At 34.5% G+C, this 25,438-nt stretch overlaps 3 protein-coding genes across 4 annotated transcripts in view; 2 read left to right on the forward strand and 1 right to left on the reverse strand.

The window, feature by feature from the left end:
• LOC128212332 (TATA-binding protein-associated factor 172-like) overlaps positions 1 to 2,019 on the forward strand; it is a 65,358-nt gene extending 63,339 nt beyond the window's left edge. The window contains 1 exon segment of the mRNA XM_052917735.1: positions 747 to 2,019. Coding sequence (XP_052773695.1) covers positions 747 to 1,011 — 265 coding nt within the window. The 3' untranslated portion in view covers positions 1,012 to 2,019.
• A 282-nt stretch (positions 2,020 to 2,301) lies between these two features.
• Positions 2,302 to 25,438, reverse strand: part of LOC128210424 (uncharacterized) — a 37,222-nt gene continuing 14,085 nt past the window's right edge. Inside the window, exons 6-11 of one of the 2 annotated variants that reach the window (XR_008257166.1) lie at positions 21,732 to 21,826; positions 19,667 to 19,835; positions 19,015 to 19,153; positions 10,242 to 10,816; positions 3,109 to 8,549; positions 2,302 to 2,936 (exon numbers count right to left, since the gene is read on the reverse strand). Coding sequence is in view for 1 of the 2 variants with exons in the window: in XM_052914779.1 (XP_052770739.1) it covers positions 8,357 to 8,549; positions 10,242 to 10,816; positions 19,015 to 19,153; positions 19,667 to 19,835; positions 21,732 to 21,826 (1,171 nt within the window). In the remaining variant the exon portion in view is untranslated. Of the gene's footprint in view, positions 8,550 to 10,241; positions 10,817 to 19,014; positions 19,154 to 19,666; positions 19,836 to 21,731; positions 21,827 to 25,438 lie in introns of both variants that reach the window. The other variant, XM_052914779.1, reaches the window with a different exon arrangement.
• LOC128210439 (zinc finger protein 862-like) lies at positions 14,679 to 16,505 on the forward strand. Its single transcript, XM_052914791.1, has one exon. The coding sequence runs from the start codon at positions 14,695 to 14,697 to the stop codon at positions 16,120 to 16,122; it is 1,428 nt and encodes a 475-aa protein (XP_052770751.1). The 5' UTR covers positions 14,679 to 14,694; the 3' UTR covers positions 16,123 to 16,505.

Consider the following 25,438-nt stretch of genomic DNA (forward strand, 5'->3'; position numbering starts at 1 on the left):
CTGTTAATGCTTTAAGAAAATTAAAGTTATTGGCACAGTTGAGATCAGAGGGGCCTTATTCAAAAAAGCAACTTAGATTGAATTTAAAATTAAGACTTGAACCTGCATGTTTTGATAGGTTGAAGGAATCACTGAGGCATGTCTAAGGATAATGATAAGATCAATATTGAATACTAGCCCTGTTCTATTGTGAGTTATGTTAATGAGACTGTGAATTGAAGGTATTGATGCTAAAATCAAGTGACTCGGAGATAAAAACTAAAAATTATGTCAAAACAGTCAATCTGTAAGAGTGCAGCTTTAAAGCATGCCTTTCTTCGATAGGATTTCTAAGGTAACCCCTATTGTTTAAAATTTAGGGTATTCTGTTCTTTATTAGGAGCCTGCGAGGGGTGACTGCGAAAAGGTTGTAAGTGACATTAAATAGAGAACATTTTTGCTTTTAACCCTCGAGTCTGGTAATCCTTTTGTAAAACAATCAAGGGTGTTTCAGTCTTTACTAGGAACACTGGTAACCTTTTGTAAAACAATCAAGGGTGTTCCAGTCTTTACTAGGAACACTGGTAACCTTTTGTAAAACAATCAAGGGTGTTCCAGTCTTTACTAGGAACACTGGTAACCTTTTGTAAAACAATCAAGGGTGTTCCAGTCTTTACTAGGAACACTGGTAACTTTTTGTAAAACAATCAAGGGTGTTTACTATTAGTTAATTCAGGCCTAATATGATGATTTTTGTCCCGTTTCAGTCTTCAGAAGTTTAAGATTACAATAGCAAACACAATTATCAGCCAAGACAACGCAAGCTTATCAACAATGGGGACAGACCAACTACTGGACCTATTCACTCTCGAGGAAAAGCGGAAGGGCGAGAGTGCATCTTCCAGCGAACAAAAACACTCGGATAAACAGGACACGGTGAAGGCAATATTGGATGGTTTGGGCGATCTCTGGGATGAGCAGCAATACGAGTCCGAATATGATATCAATACCTTCATGAAATCTCTGGTGTGATGTTCATGAAAAATTAAGTGCATTGTTCACGAGATATTTGCATTGATGTTCATGAAATCTTTGGTGTGATGTTCACGAAATATTTAGTGTATTGTTTATGAGATGCTTGGCTTGATGTTCATGCAATCTTATATGTGATGTTCATGAAATATTTAGTTTTATGTTTATGAGATATTCGTTGTTATGTTCATGAAATATTTGGTGAAAATAATGAGATTGTACTATTGTGATTTTGTGAACATGCATTTGAACAGTTACTTTGTCATATGATATTAATATGTTTGTAAAATCTTTGACATCATTATAAGACTATATGACTTTGGCAAGAGCATAATTAATGCATGCAAGAAATCTTTACACGTTTAATTGAATGTGTAATTGGAATTCAGTCAAACTTTGGAACGAACAACGTTATAATCATGAGTTGAAATATATCAATATTAATAATGTTCATGAAATAGGTGGTGCTGTTTGACTTATGATATTAATACATTCATAGTTTAGGTATGAACTCACTCAAAACAACAGCAACAGGATGGTCTCAAAACATGCTTTACCCAAGATTGTTTAGTGAAAATATTAAATTCTTAAGAATTTGAGAGGAAAGATAACTTACTCACTAAGCATTTGCATACATCTTTCGAATTTTGATATTAGTCCAGTGAAAGAGATTTTTTAAGTTATTCACTCAGCAAGAGAATTTCTAGTGAATTAACTTAATCGGGCCGTATATGATAAGACATAGTGTACCTTTAATATGAAATCCTGGGGTTCCTCGTCAGGATTGTGTCAATAATAGTACAATTAAGCACATATTTAATAATTATACACTATACAACCCTCGCAGACTACACAGTTGTTGCTGATAAATAAAAAATGTATTCATATTCCATTGATAATTTTGGATCACATTCTCATGGTAATATTTAAAGAGAAAAACATTTTGTTTAAGAAAGTTATTGTTATTGAAATGACTATGCTTGATTCTGAATAAACATTAATGATTAACCTTTTGGCTCTGAGCCAACTGATATTTAGTTCACCTTAGCATGAGGTGAGCTATTAATATCGTTGGATGGCCATTGTTTCTCAGTCTTCTTCATCCGGAAATCTGGGATCAAAAACTAGGTCACTGGATCAACTCGCTAATAAATGTCTAAAAATTAGGTCACTAGGTTTTATAGAATGGCGAAAATTGTCCGGTTACTAGATCAGAGCTGAGAACCAGCCCTTCAAATACATGTTCTTTTTTATATACTCCCGACTTTGAAAAACAACATGAAACTCGCATGTAATAAATATTTTATTTTTTAATGACACTTGATAAAATATGTAAATGCAAAATCTAAATTATTATAATTGTTTGAACACGCACATCTATGGTAAATAACAAGCAATAATGACAAATCTCTTAGAAAACAGGAAGATTATAGTTAATTTTCGGTTCACATTTCAAACCAATTCATGATAGGTGATTGATGATGATGAAATTGCACAGAATTAGTTTTGAAGCAGAACATATGATTTGAAGACAATGAATTTTGAACACGGGTTACTGAAATATCACAATCTATATTCATAAAAACATGCACATATTTTTGGGCGATGTGACCTAGTTTTTCATCCCAATTCACCAATATTCAAACTCATCAGGGCCCCCAAACGTAATCCCATATAAGGTTTCCATAAACATTTCAAATGACCTTCACCCCTTGGACCCCCAGACGCAATCCCATGAAAGGTTTTCATATATTTTAAGTGACCTTGACCCCTTGGACCCCAAACACAATCCCATGAAAGGTTTCCATAAACATTTTAAGTGACCTTGACCCCTTGCACCCCCAAACACAATCTCATGAAAGGTTTCCATAAACATTTTGACCCTTAAGTAATTCAACCATTATTCTTTTTTTAGTAAGAGTGACCTTGACCCCCAAACACAATCCCATGAAAGGTTTCCATAAACATATAATTGACATTGACCTTCACCCCTGGGACCCCCAGATGCAATCCCATGAAAGGTTTCCATAAACATATTGACCCTTAAGTAATTCAACCATTTCTATTTTTCCATAAAGGTATTGACCCTTAAGTGACCTTGACCCCCAAACACAATCCCATGAAAGGTTCCTATTAACATTTTAAGTGACCTTGACCCCCAGACGCAATCCCATGAAAGGTTCCCATTAACATTTTAAGTGACCTTGACCTTGACCCCCAGACCCAATCCCATGAAAGGTTTCCATAAACGTATTGACGTATTAACAGTGACGTTGACCTTAAACACAGGGGCCCCATATGTAATCCCATTTTTCTAGTGAACTTGACCCCAGGCACCCTGAAGGCAATCCCATGAAATGTCACCATAAACATGTTATTCAGTTCCAACCGTTTTCTATTTCTAGTAGCAGTGACCTTGACCCCAGTGACCCCGAACGCAATCCCATGAAAGGTCTTTATAAACATGTTGACCCTTATAAAAGTAATTCAGTTTCAACTGTTTTTTATTATTTTTAGTAACAGTGACCTTGACCTCCAAACCCAATCCCATGAAAGGTCTCCATAAACATTTTATGTGACCTTGACCCAAGGGGCCCCAAACGCAATCCCATTGAATGTGTCCATTATCTCTTCCTATCGGTATATACAAAGATATGTCAACCCTTACTGAAGTGAAAACCTAGTTAAGGGTCGGCAGTGGTGCAAAAGTCGATTGATGGATCAAAATTTTCTACTTAGTTTTGAGGTTCAATATTTAACAAGCATTATTCATATATCCGATGCAACATGAAAAGCTGTAATTAGGAAAGAATATTTTATCAGATTTCAAATCAAAAAGCATTTACATTTTCTTGGAAATGTCTTAATACAAAAAAAGAATTTTGTGAGTCAAATTTATCGGAACTGCCCAATCAACAATGTCTTGTGGTTTTGCGTTGATTGCAGCTATTTTAAAAAAGATATATGCAGTTTTGTAAACCGGAAATTAATTTCGTCCATGAAATTTCATTATTTTTCTGAATTACTTTCTTATTTGACAAGATATCATCCAGATATTTCAAGACATTGTGAATAGGTGGTCTAGGCATTTTAACATAAAAAGGAAGTACTAATGTCAACAAACCTTTCCATAATAATGTGAATGCTTTTTTATCTAAATCTATTAAAATCTTTTTTGGTAAAATTTATTTAATTCCTTACTAACTCAAAACATGTCCCCAAGTATAAATGTTTCACTCCCAAAGAAGATCGTTCCTCAAAACTAAATAAAACATGTATTTTTTAAACGTTAAGTATTTTACCTTCCCACCCACTTAAAACATTAGTTCATTTTCATTCTTTATTACTATCCTAGGAGTAAATCCAAAAGCCGTACCCTTTTTTCAAATTCTTATAGACCGTTTAAATGTGAAGGATGGTGAGTGATATGGCAGTCAGGGACTGCTCATATTAAATATATATTGGCAATTTTAATCATGTTGCAAACTCAGAAATAAGCAAAGATATATATGAAAATTATACCAAACATGCAGAAACAAATATAATAAATTCAATTCTTCAAAGAACAGACTAGCTAAAGAAATTGGCGCAAAAAAAAACAAAAATCATGAAAAAAGACACTCAACATAAAAACAATCTACAGTCCTTTTGATGAGAGTTAATTTTATAAAACCAAAGTACAGTCAAACCCAATTGGCCCCTAATCCCGGGGACCTTCCATTTAGTTCAGCCAACGAGGAATTTGAGCCAAGAGAGTTTGACTGTATATCTAAAAAATAGACTATTGCCATTAATATTCATTTCAAGGTACCTGAGGTATAGATTAATCCTGGGGCCATATCCATAAAACATCATAAATCAATTCCTAATTCAAATTGACTTCAATTTTCAGTCAAATTGAAGGAAATGTATAATGTATGTTTTCAACATTTAAGTATGTTCAAGGTCAATGAAAATAATGTACTGTAGAAATTCTTAAATCTTTATTTCATTTGATTGAAGAGATCCTTAAATTAGGAAAGTGATTTAAGTTAGGAAATGACTTAAGATATTTAATGAATACCGCCCCAACTTTAGAGTCTCATCATAGATGATTTCTCATCAAGTCTAAATTGGATAATAAAAAAAACTTCTAGCAACCTTGAATCTCAACTTCTTTTTTCTTAATAATGAGTAAATAAATGTGAAAAAATATACTATAAAAGAAAAAGAAAAACAAATGGCACTAAAGTTAATAATACTTTGCGAATCCAAACCCCTACTTTACCACAGCAAAAAACAAAATAACAAGCACAACCTAAAACATAGGGAGATAGATACTTCAATCTAATATAATTATATAAGAATTTCAGATCAATTTGTAATCCTTTAACAAAATTAAATAAAAAGAAAATTCAAAATGATTCATTATAAACAGGATGAGACAGCATTAGTAAATGACATAGCACATGAAAGTAAGTTTATTATAAATGCAAAATGTCTTGCTCATCCTACTGTATTGTATGGTAAACTTTACACTTGCCATTCTGAACTCCTCGGCCATTTTTCTCAAAAAAATATAGGATTATATTGACGGTTTGTAATGTCAAATATCTGTACACTTAAACTACGCTGCAAGAATATCGCAGTTATTTCAATTTTTTGGAATGCTTATAATGTTTGCAATTATAAACTTCACTGGCAGCCAATTTTTACTTAGATCTACGAATACAAGCCATAACAGTACATTTTATTAATAATATTATACAAATTTTTAAGAGCTAGTTCTGCTGATGTACCCGCATCAGCCGAGGTTGTTTCGATAAATATGGCAGAGGAGTTCCGAATGCACAGTTGCACAAAACATAAAGCTGACAATATGAATAAAGTATCTTTTAATGAATAACACCACATGGTTTCACGTAACAACCTATTTAACGACTAGTGGCCAAGTCTGATTGGTTTATTACTGTTGGTTTATTACTGTCTAGAATCAAATTTTAGGATACCAGGCAATTTTTTTTTTACATTAAATCAGCTCCAGCTTAAATCTTTGAGATAATATTATAAAAATTTCATGGGTTCATAATGATCAAATTAGATGTTTTACAATTACTTAATTTTCGAAAATAAAAATACCAGATAAAATCTTGCTACATTTAAAACAGCATGCCTGGATAAAAATGATAAATAAATTCATGACACAAAATAAAGAAATGACAGGAAAAACAGGAAATAAATAAATGCTTTCAAGTCATTTTCAAAATCAAATAATCTATTTCAAGTATTAGACTTGATAAAATCTTTATTTGGAATTAATATTGCAAAACCATGTTAAGTAAATGTTTCACTATCACTTTCCATACATTTCAAATTGAAAAAGAAAAATAGTGACTGTCTAAATACAATGAATTAAGACAAATAAATACATGTATTCAAAGCAATTATAAGCTGTATAACATACGGAAACGAGACTAAAAACTATTGAATAAATAACACAATCAAATTACTAAAATTTGTGGAGTTGTCGCCATAATGTACCAAGTGACATTAAGTTATATGAGTGGTTGAAATATAGAAACATTCACAATTTTAATCAAATGATTCCACCCTGTTAGTCCCTAGAATGAAAACTGTCCGTAGCGATAAGCTCAAAACTATTAATAGCTAAAAAGCACTGGAGACAGAATAGCAGGCAAGAATATCCTCTATAATTCCACACAAAAAATCACTTATCATAAAATCTGTTTATTTTCATTGATATACACAGAGACATTGTACAACTGCACATATGGTGAAAATTGGCAAAGGGCGTAGCTTGCAATACTGACATAAACACAGTGCTTAACACCTGCAGCAGAAGTGTGTAGAAATATTCGCCCAAAATTGCACAATTATTCATGAATTTATAGTCAAAGGGAGGTAACATGCAAATTGGCCTTGCTTTGCCTTAAAAGATTTTGGTATTAGTACATTATTCTTTGCCTTCTTCTATGGAAAAGATGTAACAAACATGTATGCTGGAAACTGGCATAGCTTACAAGACTGACGCACGCACATTGCTCAATAACCGCCAGCCACAGAAGTCAGTAGAAATATTTGCCAAAAATTTCAAAACTTAATGAATTTATGAGAAAAGGGAGATACACTGTAACATGAAAATTGGCCTTGCCTTAAAGATTTCAGTATAGATACATTATTACTTTGCCTATGTTCTACGGAAAAAAGACGACCTACAATATAACCTGTAAATGTACCGGTACACAAACATGACTGTATGCATATTGTTAATGTGAACAGGTGGTTACAAGTCACATGATCCTAATAAGCATAGAGAAAGCACAAGTGTTTGTTATGCGCTTACATTAAGCTCTGTATACATAAATGGTGCTGCGTATAGAAGTGCGTTGTCTGCTTAAAATACTGAATCGCAGGGGATGGGGGGTCATTGGCAGCTGAAAGTTCTGGGGGGAGTATACATTTACAGTTTATGTCATGTTTCTATAATTATTCAGAAAAACTCAAAAGTGGCAGACTCAAAAAACTCTAATTTAATACATAAATAATAATATGTGCACATGTAGCCCATAATTTCAATTCATGAACAAAGTTACTTTGAAGTGACAGTATAAATGATTAAAAAGCTATAATTCCAATGTGCCTTTCGAATCTCACTTTCTAAAACTGAACTTGCAATGACAATGCAATATGTATTTTATGTATAAAATGACATACAAAAAATATGATGAAATTTACCCAATTAACTTATACAAAAATGAAAATCATTCAAGATTTTTTATAAATTTGTGAATAAATAAAAAGAATATTCAGTTTCAAATTTCAGACAAAGCCAGCATATTGACAATGTTTGTCATGGAGTTATATAGTTTATGTAGTTATAAAAAATGTTCACAATTATATTACAATGACAATTTGTTTTATTAAAGACAATATAATTCAAAATTGTCTTCAGAACTTCCACTGAACTGTTTAGTAAATAAAACTTCATGATTGCCGGTATCACATGATATCTGTCAAATACTAATTGAGCGTTTTAAGCTGTTTTTCAATTCAAACTCTAAGTTATCAATTACAATACTTTGTTGTCATTTACAGGACCTTATATGTTGTCAATTAAAATATCAATTTTGATAAAAAAAAAAGACACTAAAAGAAGTATTAATTACTTCAATTTCAAAAATAGGAATTTCATAAAAAAAAATGTGTCGGGGGGAAAATAAGCTTTGTGTATATAATAATAACTCAATTTCGCCTAGATACCTTCTTTGGGCCAAAAATCACATGGTGAGTCAAATTTGTCACTGAAGGTAACTGTTTGGTCATACAAATTAAATCACAATTCAAACTAAACTTCAACAGGCTCCGTTGCATCTGTAATGTCAAATGGTAGACCGTCTGGATGTATATCTTCGTCACTATCTTCATCATCATATTCATAATCATCAATAGCACCAACAGCTGCATTGAAGGTGTTGTTGATAGGGGTACCACCTCGTGTTCTAAAAACACCATGATTGTCATATTGATTTTGCTCAGTACTGAAATATAATGTAGGATAATTAGAGTATAACATGTGCTTTATTTAAAGCTGCATCCTCACAGATTAACCTTTTTTGTCTTGGAATAAGCCAAATTTTGCGTCAATGTCTGAAAACCGGTGATGTTAGACTGCTGATTAAAGATCAGATCGCTGTTTTAATATTTACGCTCGAAAATTGATGTTTTATGGCTAAAAGTGTTACTTACACTTCAAGAAAACTGAAAATTTGGGCAGTTTTCCAAACAATTGAGATCTGTTCTATTGTGTGTTATCCTATATAACTGAATTGATAACACTGACGCCAAAATCAGCTGATTCTGAGACAAAAAAAAAATTGTCAAATCAGTCAATCTGTAAGAGTGCAGCTTTAAGTATGACTAATGTGATTAATTTAAATACAAAGCACAGTAAATGTAGATATATAATGTATTTAATTTACATATAAATTGTGGTTTATATCAAAATATACATACACTACCGGGTATATAAAATACAGAATTTTGGGCATTAATTGTTGTCAATTTGAATATAAACTGTGGTTTATTTATTAATCAATTTATTCTGTATAGTACAAATGGTGAAATCATCCATCAAAAATTATAATCAGATAAAATAGTATGAAACTAGTGAAGTTATGGTCTTATTCTTTGACTTTACTATTCCATTAATAATTGCATAATGCAAATAGATTGAAAATGGAAGGCTTACTTAGTTATTTTCAAAAAATTGACAAAATTCAATAGTTGGCCAATGAACACAAGTGATGTCAAAAGTCAGGCCTGGTTTTTTGTGTCAACACTTTTGGTGCAAAAATATATAATTAACGATCCAATACATGTGTCCCTTCATCAGAACATTTTAACTTCCTAGATGTAAGTAAACCCACAACCAAATGTTAGTAATCAGATGACTCAGGTGATATCACCTTGGCCTTTTCTAAAACATTGAAAGAATCATTTGATTTATGTTATAGGGGCGATTTAAATTTGCTCAAGACAACAATTAATGGTGTTTGCATCAATTTAAACATGGAATCTATGAGTTATGCAATATCAAAAACATGTTTCCGGTTACACACAGCCCAAACATAAAACACATTCTTTCAGGTAGGAATTCCTTTTGTTGATTTTTTTTAAAAATTAAGCTATTTTTATCAGCGTTATATATAGTAGGGAATATGCATTTCTATATTACAAAATAGTTTCTTAAGCTACTTCAAAATGAGATACATTTTTATGTACATGTCTGTGCATTGGTGCAAAACATAGGAACAGGCATGTCGGTCAAAAGTTAAAACTGTTTTATAGGCAAGATAAAAACGTTGTTGGATTCTCATACCCACTAAAATGTTTTTGATTTAACAAACATAAACATGTCATATTGGAGAGAAGTGATTGAAATTCTGTTAAAAAAAATAAGAATTTTAAAAAAGACCAAAAAAAACATATCTTCAGCCTAGTCAATCAGACCTGTCACCATCTTATCAATGAACAAGTTGTATGATCATTTTTTTTAATTTGAATTATTACAAATAAATCAGCTGGAGATGTTGCGATAGGTATTTTTTAATTTACAGCTTAAAATTTGTTAAATATCTGACACTTCTTACAAAAATTTGCATATTTCTCCCATCTTCTGATATTATTTTGTCCTTAGATTGCCCCCATTTCCCCCAGCAGTGCATACATACTTTGTAAGTGTTGAGGAATGGGATGAAGCTGAGGATTGTTTTCTGGGAACGCCACCAGTAAACGTGGAAAAAATGGGTGGGTTGCTAGGGTCACTGTATGAACTTGCTGGGGCGTAAATCTCCGGAGCGGGGTTTGGATTTACGCAAGGCTGTCTGGGTGAGGGGTCGTAAAATCGTCCATTGGCAAAATACCCCATGGTAAGATCCGACCCCGAACAATTCAAAGTCGAAAAACTGTCACTGTACTTTTTTATGTCCCACGGAATTTCGTACTGTCTTTTAAGGCTTTCTTTGGTTGTTGATTTGATCGTATTGTTCTGAGATACAGACAGGTGATTGTTGGTGTTTCCCGCCGGCAATTTTCCTCCATCATAGTCAACAGGCACTGGAACGCTACTGTAGAATGAGCCATTTGAAAGGTTGGATGCGTTAAGCTGGGAATTGCGCTTGTGCAGGGTAGCGTATGGGTTGGGTTTCTTAATAACAGGGGTTGCATAAGGATTGCTATTGGCAGAAGGGGGAACTTCGATGTAAGAAATCTTGTGTACTGGATTCGTCTCTATTGATTCCTCCGCCTGCAAGAAATAAAGTTGACATTCAGTAAAATGTTGGAAAGAAAGCTTCGGCAATAACCCCTCATCCCATTCATATCAGTATGTTAAGCAGACATTAAAGCTGATACATCAAATTTCTAAAGTGAACTGGATGTTAAGGGCCGAGTTTTTTTCTACTGAATGAAACAATTCCAGCTTGGCTCGATTTTCCTGAGGCTTGATGTATTTTTGCCGGTCCCTGGAAGTTTAAGCCAACGAGGTTTGACATAAATTAGATACAAAATAAATCGGACTATGGATTGACTGATGGAATAAGTGATGGTCAAACATTTGCAAATTAAGCTGCAATGAAGCATCTCTCTTTTAAAAGATGGATAATTATGTAGCTTAAATTGCTGGAAGGAAGCACAGAAATTCAATGACATTTAATTGAAAGAACAATGAATTTTACTGACAACAAATTGTATCTTTGTAGTAACTTGAGATTGCATTTTTGTAAAAGGGTTTATCTCCCCCATTGTATGGTTATAGCTGAGAAAAAATAAATGATGGGCATGAAATTTGTAATTTTAGACTGGAGACGAATAAACAGTGGCCTTGAAGTTTGATCTATTCACCCATATTCGATAGTGAACATCTACTGCATCTACTGCATAAGTGATCCTATGAAAATTGACAAGAGCTGTCACAGAGATAGCGCGCTCGACTATTCCGACGCTTTTCCAGGGTTGTCATTAAGAGCCGGCCGCCGGCCAAATTGACCGTTTCAATCAAGATTTGCGCCGGCTCAAATCTTGGGGGATTTTTTTTTTTTTTTTTTAAATATCGTGACGACGAGGATATTTTTCATATTTTCATTCGTTTTTGTAAGGACTGTACCGGATGTATTGTAACCTAAGAACCGGTATGTAAAGTATCTTCTGATTGGTTGACTAGTTTCGCTTGCCCAATGGAGAACTCGGTAACATAATACGGAACTGCGGCAGATAACAGACGACGATACAAACATGAAAAAAATACAAACATGAAAAAGAGAAAGATTGACGATTTTTTCGCCCGTGTGTCCAGTAAGAACATACTTTACAGTGTTACACTATGTTCAGTTTGGATCCGTGTGGTTTTTTTAACTATTTATGTTGAAAGCGTGCTTTGACTTTGCATGTTCATGATGTTCATATTATTTTCAGTGAACTGTTGAAGTTGATATCGTTCGGTTTTTTAACTATTCGTTGTTCCTGCGATGATATTTTATGAAAGTCAGCAAGGTAAGTACAATTCTTTTGCAACATTTCTCTGCACAGGAGGGTCAGAGTTTCATTAGGATAAATGGAACTCTGGAGCCCCAAACTCTCCTGATTTTTAACTTGTATCCCCCCTCCACTTATAGTCATTGTATAATGTTATATAGCCATAAGAAAAATGCCTCGGCTAGGGGAACCTATGCTCAAATTTTTAATCAAACGGCCTAGGCTAGGGGAACCTATGCTCGAATTTTTAATGAAACTGCCTAGGCTAGGGGAACTTGTGCCATTTTTTTCAGAATGAATTGGCTTTTGTTAGGGTTCAGGTTATTAAGTATAAGGTTTAAATAGATACATTGTTGTGACTGAAACATTGTTGAAAACAGGTGACAACCAAACCAAGACGTATAATATACTAGATATATATTTTCTTTTTGCTTATCTGGCAATAACCATACATTATTTATAATGCCTGCCCTGATGTATTTCAGATGCATCCAGTCATGATGCAGGTAGTGGCGGATCAACACCCACATGCTCATCCGAGACCACAAAGTCTTCCAAGTCAACTGAAGAATCATTGGGTACATAATTTATGTTTTAATCTGCATGCAGACTATTTCTTCTTTCCAATACCTCATCAAAAAATCTGCACGGAAGACATAACTGATTAGGAAGGCGAGTGGGTTGTTTATTTGTGTGGTATCAGGTGCTCCAATAAACAACTATCTCTTTAATAATAAAGTATGTAAAGCAACGGAAATGCATTTGTACTTTATAACACAGGTGGAAGGAACATACCTTTGTGGTTTTTTTCTCTTAAAACTGATATCTTAATAGATCTCTAAATTAAATTCTATGGTAAACCGCTAAGAATATATTGTTATTTTAATTTTATTATGAAATCAGTTTTAAGAGAAAAAAACCACAAAGGTATGTTCCTTCCACCTGTGCTTTATAAATGCGTTCTAGAATGGCTAAAGCTGCTGGATTGTTTTGTTTTCAAAATAAGCTTTTAATAATATGAAATTTCTTTGTAGTTATGTTGGTTGTTTTGCATATGGTATCGATTTAAATAGTGATATAAACACTACTTTTAATTAATTTTATAACACGATGGAAATGGAAGAAAACATGAAACACAAATGATAATTACAATATCTATATATTATTTGTATTATGTTTATTTCCTTTTGGAAGTAAGATACCCTTTGAAGCATTTCACTTTCAAGTGCTGCTGCATGAAGAATGCTCTTGCTGTGAGATTATTTGTTACAAAGGAAGCTTCAAGCTTATTGTGTCACTTTCGGTCTACTACCTGGAACAAAAAAATAGTACAGAACATTACTTGTGTCTGTTTTAAGTTATGACATGGTACAATTTAATATTGCCTTAACCCTTTCGGACCAAATTTAAAATTGTCGGTTGTAACTGGTTTTGGATCAAATATTTTAACGAAATAAATAACAGAAATAATTAAATAAACTTTGGCTTTTCCAAAACCCTATATAAGGACTAAATTTTGTTGCAAAACAGTGAAGTCCCTGATCAGACGCCGCCTTCTAAGGCGGCGTCTGATCTGGGACTTCACTGTTTTGCAATGTCGATTCAAGTCGCCTATGGCGGTGAAAAGGTTAATGGGTTTAAACTTCTCTTTCAGACAATGTCAAAAGGCAGTCACCTATCACCCAGACAGATGTTGCCAGCAGCACAGAACCAGGTGGTTCTTGTCCTGTCAGAGAGAATGATGCCAAACCAGCTTGTAAACCCTCATGTGGACCTTGGACTGGTGATGAATGTAGAGAAGCCATAGAAAACCTTTTTGACTCCTCCAAAACAATACACAATGTATTCCTGTGCAGTAAGATAGACTGCACTAGTGTAAATTTACATGAGCAGCAGAGACTTAAGCCAAAGAAATTTCAGCACAGTTGGCTGAATAAAGAACACTGGTGGCTTTGCTACATTGAAGGCGAAGGAATGTTCTGCCTTGCTTGTCGTAAACATGATATGAAACACCCACAGAATCTTAAGGAGGTTTTTGCAGCTGCCCCAAGTGTCCGTTTGAAAGGAGATGCCATTAAATCCCACAGCAAGAGCATTCTTCATGCAGCAGCACTTGAAAGTGAAATGCTTCAAAGGGCATCTTACTTCCAAAAGGAAATAAACAAACGGTCGGACACACAAAATGTAATTCTAGAACAGGCATTCAGTAGTGCTTATTTTATGATGAGTACATTCATAGCAAACAGACAGTTTGTTCCATTGCTGAATCATATAGAAAAGGTATATGATGTAGACAGTTTGAAATACTTTGGGCATAGATCCAGGGGAGCCCAACAGGAAATCTTTGAAACTCTAGGTCAGACTATGAAGAATGAAGTACTGCGTAAGGTGAGAGCAGCATCAGCATTTGGTATACTTACTGATGAAGTATCAGATGTATCAGTAGCTGAAAATCTTGTAACTTTCATACAGTACTTTTGCAAAGAGACTGGTCATGTTGAAACTCAGTTCTTGGCTTGCCAGAACATTCTTGAATCTTTTGAGTCTGCAGATTCAAATGCAATTACTACTCTGATTCTTGAAGAACTTGAGGAGCGTGGAGGGTTGGACTTGTCTTCTTTTACTGGGCTAACCTCTGATGGTGCTTCCGTGATGGTTGGCAAACGCTCTGGTGTTGCTGCAAGACTGAAACAGGTCAATCCTCTACTGTTAAATGTACATTGTGTTTGCCACCGTCTTGCCCTTGCATGCACAGATACCAATCATACCTTGAAATACATCAGCAATGTAGAGCTATTGCTTAGGCAGTTATGGCAGTACTTTCAGAACTCGCCAAAAAGAATGGCAGCATATTTGAAAATTCAAACCCAGCTGAAATCTGTACGGCTTGAGGGCAAAGCTGTAAAGGGTGTAACCAAACGCCTGAAAAAAGCATGCCACACACGATGGTTGAGTTTTGAAGCTTCGGTAAAAGCTGTTCATGAAGACTACGAGGCAGTTCTCCAAACGCTTGCGCATTTCCAAGAGAGTGATGCAATAGCCTCAGGTTTGCTGACGAAGATGAAAAAGCTCAAATTTATTGGCGTCATCTACATTCTTAGAGACATTCTTCCCATCCTTGGTGATCTGTCCCGTCGATTCCAAAAGGGATATTTGAGTTTTGCAGCCATTGTACCCGCTATAAATATGACAAAAGATAGGCTACATAATCTCGTTGCTGATGCCAAACCAATGGAAAGTCTTAGTCGGGACATTGAATCATTCACTGACATGTGTGCTTTGGTTGAGAACATTGACAACAGGTTTACAGATAGCTCACCAGTCTTGGAAGCATTCAATGTTTTTGATCCAATGCTGGTGCCTGATTCTGGTGTTGAGATGAGGAGTTATGGTCACGGTCAAATTGAAGTGCTGTCTAATCATTACTTCAAGGAAAATCCTGATAAATCAGACAGACTGAAAGCAGAGTGGGAAGGAATGAAATATCATTTGAGAGATGTCATCAAACCTAGCATGCCTGATTCTGTTAAATCAGGCAAAGAACAAACAGAAACTACTACTGAATGGTGTCTTCTACAACTGCTAAAGAATATTGCAGTGAGGCAACTGTATCCCAATGTAATCTACATTGCAGAAGTGATAGCCTCACTCCCAGTTTCTAATGCATGGCCTGAGAGAGGTGCTAGTACACTGAAGGCTTTGAAAACAAGGCTGCGTAACAGACTGAGTACATCCATGTTAGAGTCTTTGCTTCACATTTGCATAAATGCTCCTAAGCCATCATCCCTGGAAGGTCAGCAGCTAGTGAAGGCAGCTGTAAATGCATGGTTAGAGAACAGAAACAGGCGTAAACTTCCAAAACAGTCTGGATCAGCAACAGTCACAGCTGCTAGTGCTACAAGTGTCATAGATGTTGAGGATGCTGGAGTCCAGACAGATCCATATATGGATGTTAGTGAAGATGTCATCAGGACAGCAGTTGACATTGCTTTAAAAAAGCTTAGCCTTGACGAGTATGATGCTGGCGACTCAGATTCAGACTGGTCAGATGACGAAGATTGTTGTTCCAAAAATTTGTGACTGTGCAGTTTGGTAATACTTCAAGTTCTTAAACAAATAATAATCAAAAACTGAGTTTTAAAGTAAAGTTCACAGGTACAGTAGTTATTAAGTGTTGTTACTTGTACCCGAAATCGCTCTAGTGCCAGAAGTGCATATCATTATTTTCAAAATTTTCCAAGAGATGGCATGCTTCTCCCTGCAAAGTCATGACATCTTGGGTTTTTTTCTTCAGTATAACAAACCCAGAAAACTAAGTAAAAAGTAGTAAAATTTAGAGACCAAATTCGGACGATTAATGGGCCCACAACTGCTCAAATGCCACGATTTGGCACCGTTTTTTTGAAAAATTTCCGGGGGGGCATGCCCCCGGACCCCCCTAGCAAACTCGCGTCTTCGACGCTCGGACGTTCAGCCGCCTCAAATAATATTTCAGCCTTCTACAATGAATATTAATGACAACCCTGCTTTTCTATGTAAGGATTGAAAAATTTTGGCGAAACATGCATGGATCACTGTTAGATTAGATTTCAATGCAATACATGATGTGCTGAGATATACATGAATTGAATATGAAAATATTTGAGGTGACAAACTCAAACTTTAACGTAAATTCTAAGTCGAAAAAGGGGCATAATTTTGTCAAAATGCTTGATAGAGTTGCCACCTCCTGTGTACAGGCTTGGGGCATGATGGTGAATAAGTGTGCAAAGTTTCAAAGCCAGATGTCAATGGACTTTGAAAATATTTGAGGTGGTACGCAAACTTTATCATAAGTGGTTACGCCGACGGTGATGCCAACGCTCGGGTGACTAGGATAGCTCTCCTTATTCTTCAAATAGTTGAGCTAAAAATTAATGTGATAGATGGATTAAAGAAGGGTCATTTTACTTTAGGTAGTTCCTGGACCAAAATGATTTCAAGTTCTTGAGCAGTAGTCCCGAAATCTTTTTTTCACCTCAAGGTCACTGCAACCTTGGCCATTGACCTACTGATCTCAAAATCATTTGAGGTCATCTTCTAGTAATGACCAACTGGCACACCAAGTATGAAGTTCCTCAGTGCAAGCATTCTTGAGTTATTGAGTGGAAACCATTTTTCACCTGAAGGTCACTGTAACCTTGATCTTTGACCTACTGATCTCAAAAGGGGTCATCTAATAGTCATGACTTAACCTCCATGGCATTATTTTTTTTAAAAATCGTAATGCATGAGTAAGATACAGGATCAGTAAAGACCAGTCCTTTTAACTTTTAACCTCATGTGACCTTGACCTTTGAGATATAGACTTGGGACTTGAAGGCGAAGTGCCAATTCATCGTCATCAACATTCATGTCAAGTTTCTTGGAAATCTTGTAATTCTTAGTTATGAAGCGGCTCGAACATCGTACAGTCCTTCGCCCCGTATATCCCATTTGGGGTCACCAACTGACCCTGTAACTTATTTTACCAAGTTTTATTTCAATCCCATTAGAAAATTCCAAAATATGGCCAGAACAAGCACCCATTATGGAAAAAATTCAGGTTAAGGGGAGTTCCCTTTAAGACTTACATCCGGGACAAACACCTATTTTAAAAAAAATCAGGTTAAGAGGAGATAACTGAAAAAGTATGCAGGGCAGGATTCTTGTGTACTGCACTTTCTCTCTTTGCCATATATCAATATTTCAAGTTTCATTTCAATTTCTTAAATACTAGCAAAGATATGGCTCGGAGAAACTCCCATATGAAAAAAATATCAGGTTAAGGGGATTTTAATGGAAGATAACTTATAAAATATAAAGGGCAGGAGTATGGAACTAGTGCACTGCACTTCCTCTTATTACCATCTGTCTCGTTTCAAGTTTTATTTCAATGACTTAAGAACTGTCACACAAGCATCCCTTATAAAAAATATGATGTTAATGTCATGGGAAGGCGTTAAGAGGAAATAACTAAAATATAAGAATGGCATAATCCTGGTCTTGGGTACTGCTCTTTCACTGGTTGCCATCTATCTGCATTTCAAGTTTCAATTCTATCTCTTCAATACCCTAAGTACTGTCAGACAAGCATCCCTTATAAAAAAAATATCAGGTTTAGGGTCGAGGGAGGGGTAAATGGGAAATAACTAAACATGCAGCAGGCATGATCATTGTCTTGGGAACTACACTTTCTTTTATTGCCATCTATCTACATTTCTAGTATTATTTCTATCCCTTTAATACTTTACAAGATATGGCCCAGATAAACTTCAATTTTTGAAAACTATCAGGATAAGGAGAGTTTCAGGGGAGATATGATTCTTGTGCACTGCAATTTCCACTTTTGTCATCTTTCTACAAGCTTCATTTCAATCCATTAGTTACTTCCAAGATATGACCCAAACGTAAAGGGGAGATAGCTAAAAAAATATGCAGAGCAGGATTATGGTTCTTGTGCACTGCACTTCCTCTCATAACCATCTATCTATATGTCATGTTTCATTTCAATCGTCTTTAACCCATTTACAACAAATATCAGGTAAAGGGGAGAGATCTTAAGAAGTATGTTGGGCAGGATAATGGCTCTTGTGCACTGCCATTGCCATCTATCTATATCTTAAGTTTCAAATAGATCCCTCTAGAACAGTCCGAGATATGGCCAAAACATTAATATTTTAGCACCTTGACAATTATGAAAAAATGTTTTTTGGGAGGTTACTTAATAAAAGCTGATAATAGAGAAATGGTTTTTGTGCACTGCAATTCCTCTCGTTTGCCATCTATCTATATACCAAGTTTTATTTCAATCCCATCAGCAGTTTTGTAGTGATTCTCCAGATAACGGTGTGACAGACACAGACAGACAGCCAAGGCTGCGACTATATCCTCCTCCCTTTGGGGAGCATAAGAACATACAATCTTAGAAACATAAAAAGGCAAAGAACATACTGGTTCCACATCCATCTGTTTGTCTTCGATCATCTGGTGAGCCCACTCCATGAGCCCAAGGGAATCAGAGGGAATACTTGCGCCGGGATCTTTCCGATGGACCAAAACCAACACTCGACACAGCTGGTGAATTACTCCCCTGGAATCATCAATAAAGTGGTAACAAGAGATTTTGTAAAATATGTATGCTTCCATAATGGCAGCAAAAGCAAACTATGCAGATAAACAAATAGCTGCTTAAAGGTCAAGTGTAGTGATAAACAATAGTATATAACAAATTTGAGGACTGTTGAAATCCTTTTATTAAAAATAAGACTTGTATTCAAGACCTTGACCAACTGACCTCAAAATCAATAGGGGTCATCCCCTGGTCATAAACAACCTCTCTACTAAGTTTAAAGACCTTAGGCCCTAGCATACTTCAAATATCAATGGAAGAAGCACTTTCTGTTCAAGATTTTAGAGACAATTTTAAGGGAAAAAAATGTGGGGTAAACAATATGGTAGGAGGACATGAGAAAAACCAACCCAGAACCTTTTGCTTACCCAATAACAACACCTCACGCTTCTCATATTTTTATTATTATCAGTCCCAATTTTCCCTGCTAAAACATAGATGGGCTTAACATTATTCATAAACTAAATCACTCACTTGTATGTTGATACTCTGGGATCTGATTTATCCATGGCCCGAAGTTTGTGTCGTATCTCGTTGAGCATTGTAAGAAGGGTTTGAGCATGTGGGCGAAGCCTCTCTAGCTCACGAATGTAGACATCGCGATCAATCAGGTTGTGCACAAGAGATGGTTCGTTTTCTGTATCTGTGTGATGCAAATATGTAATAAAATGATCATTGTTAGGGTATAAAGTGAATAACAGCATATTATTGCCTATTATCACTTAACAGATTTCAAGTTTATTATAGCCAACAAAAAAGTTAAAGCATACCGCAGCTGCTGACAACACCCAAGGCTATGACAATACTTAAACCTATATTCTTCAATTAGACGCCAAATGGTGACATGTACAGCTGGTCGAAAGAGTCTTTGACACAACCATAATACACTTCCATGCAATTGCAACACAGTATAACTTGGAGTTGAACAATAAGCAGATAATTACTATGTTTATTAAGACTTACATAATAGCATTTGGTCACATTCTATGGGGTGTAATACAGTTGAACACCGCTTTTCCGAACACTGCTATTTCGAAATTATTTTTCAGTCCCGATTTAACTCCTTCTTTGTATAACTAAATTTTTAATCTTTAATCCGAAATCGCTAGTCAGAAATAATTGCTAGAAATAATTGCTATTCCAAAGTAAAAATTACGGTCCCGATTTGGTATTTCACTACTATTTATCAATTCTTATATCGAACTTGACCATGTCATAGTTTCGAATGTAATTGGACATCGGCTTAAGGTGACAATGGTGCACAGTTAGCGCTTGTTCAAGAATGACACTAAGCACAAGTATGTTACAAACATCAATGTCAGAAAATGAGTGATCATTTGGAGATGTAGAGTGTATATAATTGCTGGTAAACACATCCTGAATATCATTCCAAAATGTCTATCTCATCAGATTCGATTGCCGCATTGCTCACTCGACCTGCTACCGAAAAATCCGTGCTATGTTCAGAATGCATACATGTGCTGTCATTTTGTTTTAAATGTTTTACGTTGTTTGATAAAGAACTATAATAACGAATTATTTGTCATTTCTTAAACAATAAATCAACAAATATTTTTGTATATGAAAGACCACTCAAACCGAATGTATCATATTGGTAACATGTAACCGACATTGCAATCTTCACGACTTAGTATTTCATGTCATCTATAATGCGTAAACGGTGTCATATTTTTGAAAATTGTAAATCCGAAATATTGCTATTCCGAAATAATATGTTGGGTCCCTACGATTTCGGATTAACAGTGTTCAACTATATATGAAATAGAAGAGCACCTCTAACTTTATCATGTACTCAATTTTTCAAAAAGTATCAACAATCTTCAATTTTGAGTATGACATTGACCTTGACCTTGGAGGTACAGACCTGGGTTTTGTGCATGACACATTGCCTCATTATGGTGAACCCTCATGGTGAGTTTTTTGAAAATCTTATAATGCATGGTCAAGGTGCTTTGACAGACACACACAAGCATATACACAGAACTCCAACACTATGCCTCATCTTGATGAACCTTCATGGCAAGTTTTTCTATAAAGCCTGGTCAAAATACAGCCTTTACAAGATTTTATGAAGACCAATTGCACAGTACTCATTTTGACATTTAACCTTATATGCTGGCCAGTTGTATGTCATTTGTGCGTCCATCCGTAAACAATTGCTTGTGTACCTTATAAAATCTTCAGTTTTTCTTGCATCTTAATCAAACTCATACACAGGTTAGATACCCATAAGGTTTCAGTTCCTTTTATAAATCAACCAGTTCTACCCAAACATGACTGGATAATGTTCCTTGAAATGCTGCAGCCCTACCAAGCATTTTCAAAGGGAGACAACTTTGTACAGAGAGTTATGCATAGTTGTAGTATTGTCCCTTTCTTTGCTTCTCTTCAAGTTCTTGGCACTAGGGTTACATGCCCACCAAACTATTTATCAATTTTGGCCTGATGCATTAAAACTAGGCATCAGCCTTTTTGAACCCAAAACCCGACAGACATAATGGTGCTAAAAAATACTCACCGAATCCCCTATTATCATACATCGGCACCTTTTTCACGTTCCCTTCCTGCATGTGTCCAGCCACATAATGCGTCTCATTTAGATTTACGTTTCTTCTACAACACAAAAGACACTTTTTTAACATTTTGTCCTCGCACCAAATAAGGTCTTGACACTGGATTTTATGAGATGTATTCCTTCTTTTTTTCTCTATTCAGTTAATCACTGTTGTGTATATAAGTTTATTCCTCTATTCCATCTTTCCTATTCATTCTAAATCCTGTGACATCACTTTTCTTACAATTTTATGATTGGTAAACTTTGGTAGACTTAGTATGCTTTTTTGCTATATTATCATTTTTTTAATTTTTAAATTGTATTAGTTTTCAAAAATTGTTGTTTAATTTTGAAAAATGTTAATTACAAATATTCACTGTTAAATGTTTGTGGCATGCATAACTCCAATACATGTGTTATATAAATATTCATATCCATTTTCTTACTGTAACAGGAATTTCCATAATTTCAATTAAATTATTACAGTTTATTTTTTTCTTCTAAATTCACCACTTTTAATATTTTGAACTTTTGCTGCACAAAAGTCTTTCTTTTTCTTTTAAAAAAAAATGCAATTATTTCGAAAAAGTCTTCACGCAAACACAAATATAACAATTTTTACTATGTTTACTTAAATTTTACATAAATTAATAAATGAAAAAGAAAGATCTTAAATCTGAAATTGTACATCTATAAATGTTGAACAACATCAATAATGAATCGTAAATAATTTAACGATTTGTCCTCTCGTCACATTATTTCACAACGGACAAACTTGGCCTGAGGGTTTCTGATATAATCTTTATACATTATTTACATCATTCGATTTATATTATTTAATCAGATGTAAGCATTATAATCATAGTGTTTTCAGGCAATTTTTCAAGTTTAAATACATATTGACCTTAATGACCACATGTTTAGTTCGTTATCTCCTTATTTGCTTATTCATCCAAAAGGCCTTAGGAAATAATAGAAAAATAAGTAAAATGTATTAATCCTGATATTTTTGTACCATTTAAACATTATCTAAATGGTGATAGATATCAACAGTTTTTCAGATATTCTCATTGTGGCATTAAGAAATTAAGAAAGAATTTCTGAATAGTGTATTAAGCCTCAGTCACACCAAAGACCGTTCCAGAGCATCCCAGAAAGAAATTGGTGGATAGGGTCTGATCAATGTTGGCTCAACATTTGGTCCAGGCTAATTTGGGTCAGTCTTGGATGTTCCTGGATGATCTGTCATGGTCATGGTCATGGTCTTGGACACTATCCCGGCAATTTCATACGCTTAAAATTTGCTGTGGTCCTCCCAAACCATCAGAAAGTACTTTTCAAATCAAGGGAGTCCAAGTCGGCCTGTGTTGCGACTGGTTGGCTCAAAGATGGTCCATAGATGGTCCGTGTTGGTCTAGAGCGCTCCAGCATGCCTTGTTTAGCCATGGCTCCGTGATGATCTGTTGTAGTGTCATTTAATGCAGCGCCAGGCTTTGGTGTGACTGTAGCTTTAATGATTATTCCAGATGTTCTTGTAGCATTAGAATGTATCTGAATGGTGTTAAATATCAACAGTTTTTCAGATGTTCTTGTAACATTAGAATGTATCTGAATGGTGTTAAATATCAACTGTTTTTCAGATGTTCTTGTAACATTAGAATGTATCTGAATGGTGTTAAATATCAACAGTTTTTCAGATGTTCTTGTAACATTAGAATGTATCTGAATGGTGTTAAATATCAACTGTTTTTCAGATGTTCTTGTAACATTAGAATGTATCTGAATGGTGTTAAATATCAACTGTTTTTCAGATGTTCTTGTAACATTAGAATGTATCTGAATGGTGTTAAATATCAACTGTTTTTCAGATGTTCTTGTAACATTAGAATGCATCTGAATGGTGTGAAATATCAACTGTTTTTCAGATGTTCTTGTAACATTAGAATGTATCTGAATGGTGTTAAATATCAACTGTTTTTCAGATGTTCTTGTAACATTATCATCTGAATGGTGTTAAATATCAACTGTTTTTCAGATGTTCTTGTAACATTAGAATGTATCTGAATGGTGTTAAATATCAACTGTTTTTCAGATGTTCTTGTAATATTAGAATGTATCTGAATGGTGTTAAATATCAACTGTTTTTCAGATGTTCTTGTAACATTAGAATGTATCTGAATGGTGTTAAATATCAACTGTTTTTCAGATGTTCTTGTAACATTAGAATGTATCTGAATGGTGTTAAATATCAACTGTTTTTCAGATGTTCTTGTAACATTAGAATGTATCTGAATGGTGTTAAATATCAACTGTTTTTCAGATGTTCTTGTAACATTAGAATGCATCTGAATGGTGTTAAATATCAACTGTTTTTCAGATGTTCTTGTAACATTAGAATGTATCTGAATGGTGTTAAATATCAACTGTTTTTCAGATGTTCTTGTAACATTATCATCTGAATGGTGTTAAATATCAAGTATTTTTCAGATGTTCTTGTAACATTACAAGTACCTGAATGGTGTTAAATATCAACTGTTTTTCAGATGTTCTTGTAACATTACAAGTACCTGAATGGTGTTAAATATCAACTGTTTTTCAGATGTTCTTGTAACATTACAAGTACCTGAATGGTGTTAAATATCAACTGTTTTTCAGATGTTCTTGTAACATTACAAGTACCTGAATGGTGTTAAATATCAACTGTTTTTCAGATGTTCTTGTAACATTAGAATGTATCTGAATGGTGTTAAATATCAACTGTTTTTCAGATGTTCTTGTAACATTAGAATGTATCTGAATGGTGTTAAATATCAGCTGTTTTTCAGATGTTCTTGTAACATTATCATCTGAATGGTGTTAAATATCAACTGTTTTTCAGATGTTCTTGTAACATTAGAATGTATCTGAATGGTGTTAAATATCAACTGTTTTTCAGATGTTCTTGTAACATTAGAATGTATCTGAATGGTGTTAAATATCAACTGTTTTTCAGATGTTCTTGTAACATTAGAATGTATCTGAATGGTGTTAAATATCAACTGTTTTTCAGATGTTCTTGTAACATTAGAATGTATCTGAATGGTGTTAAATATCAACTGTTTTTCAGATGTTCTTGTAACATTAGAATGTATCTGAATGGTGTTAAATATCAACTGTTTTTCAGATGTTCTTGTAACATTAGAATGCATCTGAATGGTGTTAAATATCAACTGTTTTTCAGATGTTCTTGTAACATTAGAATGTATCTGAATGGTGTTAAATATCAACTGTTTTTCAGATGTTCTTGTAACATTATCATCTGAATGGTGTTAAATATCAAGTGTTTTTCAGATGTTCTTGTAACATTACAAGTACCTGAATGGTGTTAAATATCAACTGTTTTTCAGATGTTCTTGTAACATTACAAGAACCTGAATGGTGTTAAATATCAACTGTTTTTCAGATGTTCTTGTAACATTACAAGTACCTGAATGGTGTTAAATATCAACTGTTTTTCAGATGTTCTTGTAACATTACAAGTACCTGAATGGTGTTAAATATCAACTGTTTTTCAGATGTTCTTGTAACATTAGAATGTATCTGAATGGTGTTAAATATCAACTGTTTTTCAGATGTTCTTGTAACATTAGAATGTATCTGAATGGTGTTAAATATCAACAGTTTTTCAGATG

Source organism: Mya arenaria, chromosome 2 (assembly GCF_026914265.1).
Source record: "Mya arenaria isolate MELC-2E11 chromosome 2, ASM2691426v1".
Lineage (NCBI taxonomy): Eukaryota > Metazoa > Mollusca > Bivalvia > Myida > Myidae > Mya > Mya arenaria.

Excerpts from the sequence above, each read along its gene's own strand:
- LOC128210439 (XM_052914791.1), top strand. The coding sequence starts at position 14,695 with ATGGTTGGCAAACGCTCTGGTGTTGCTGCAAGACTGAAACAGGTCAAT.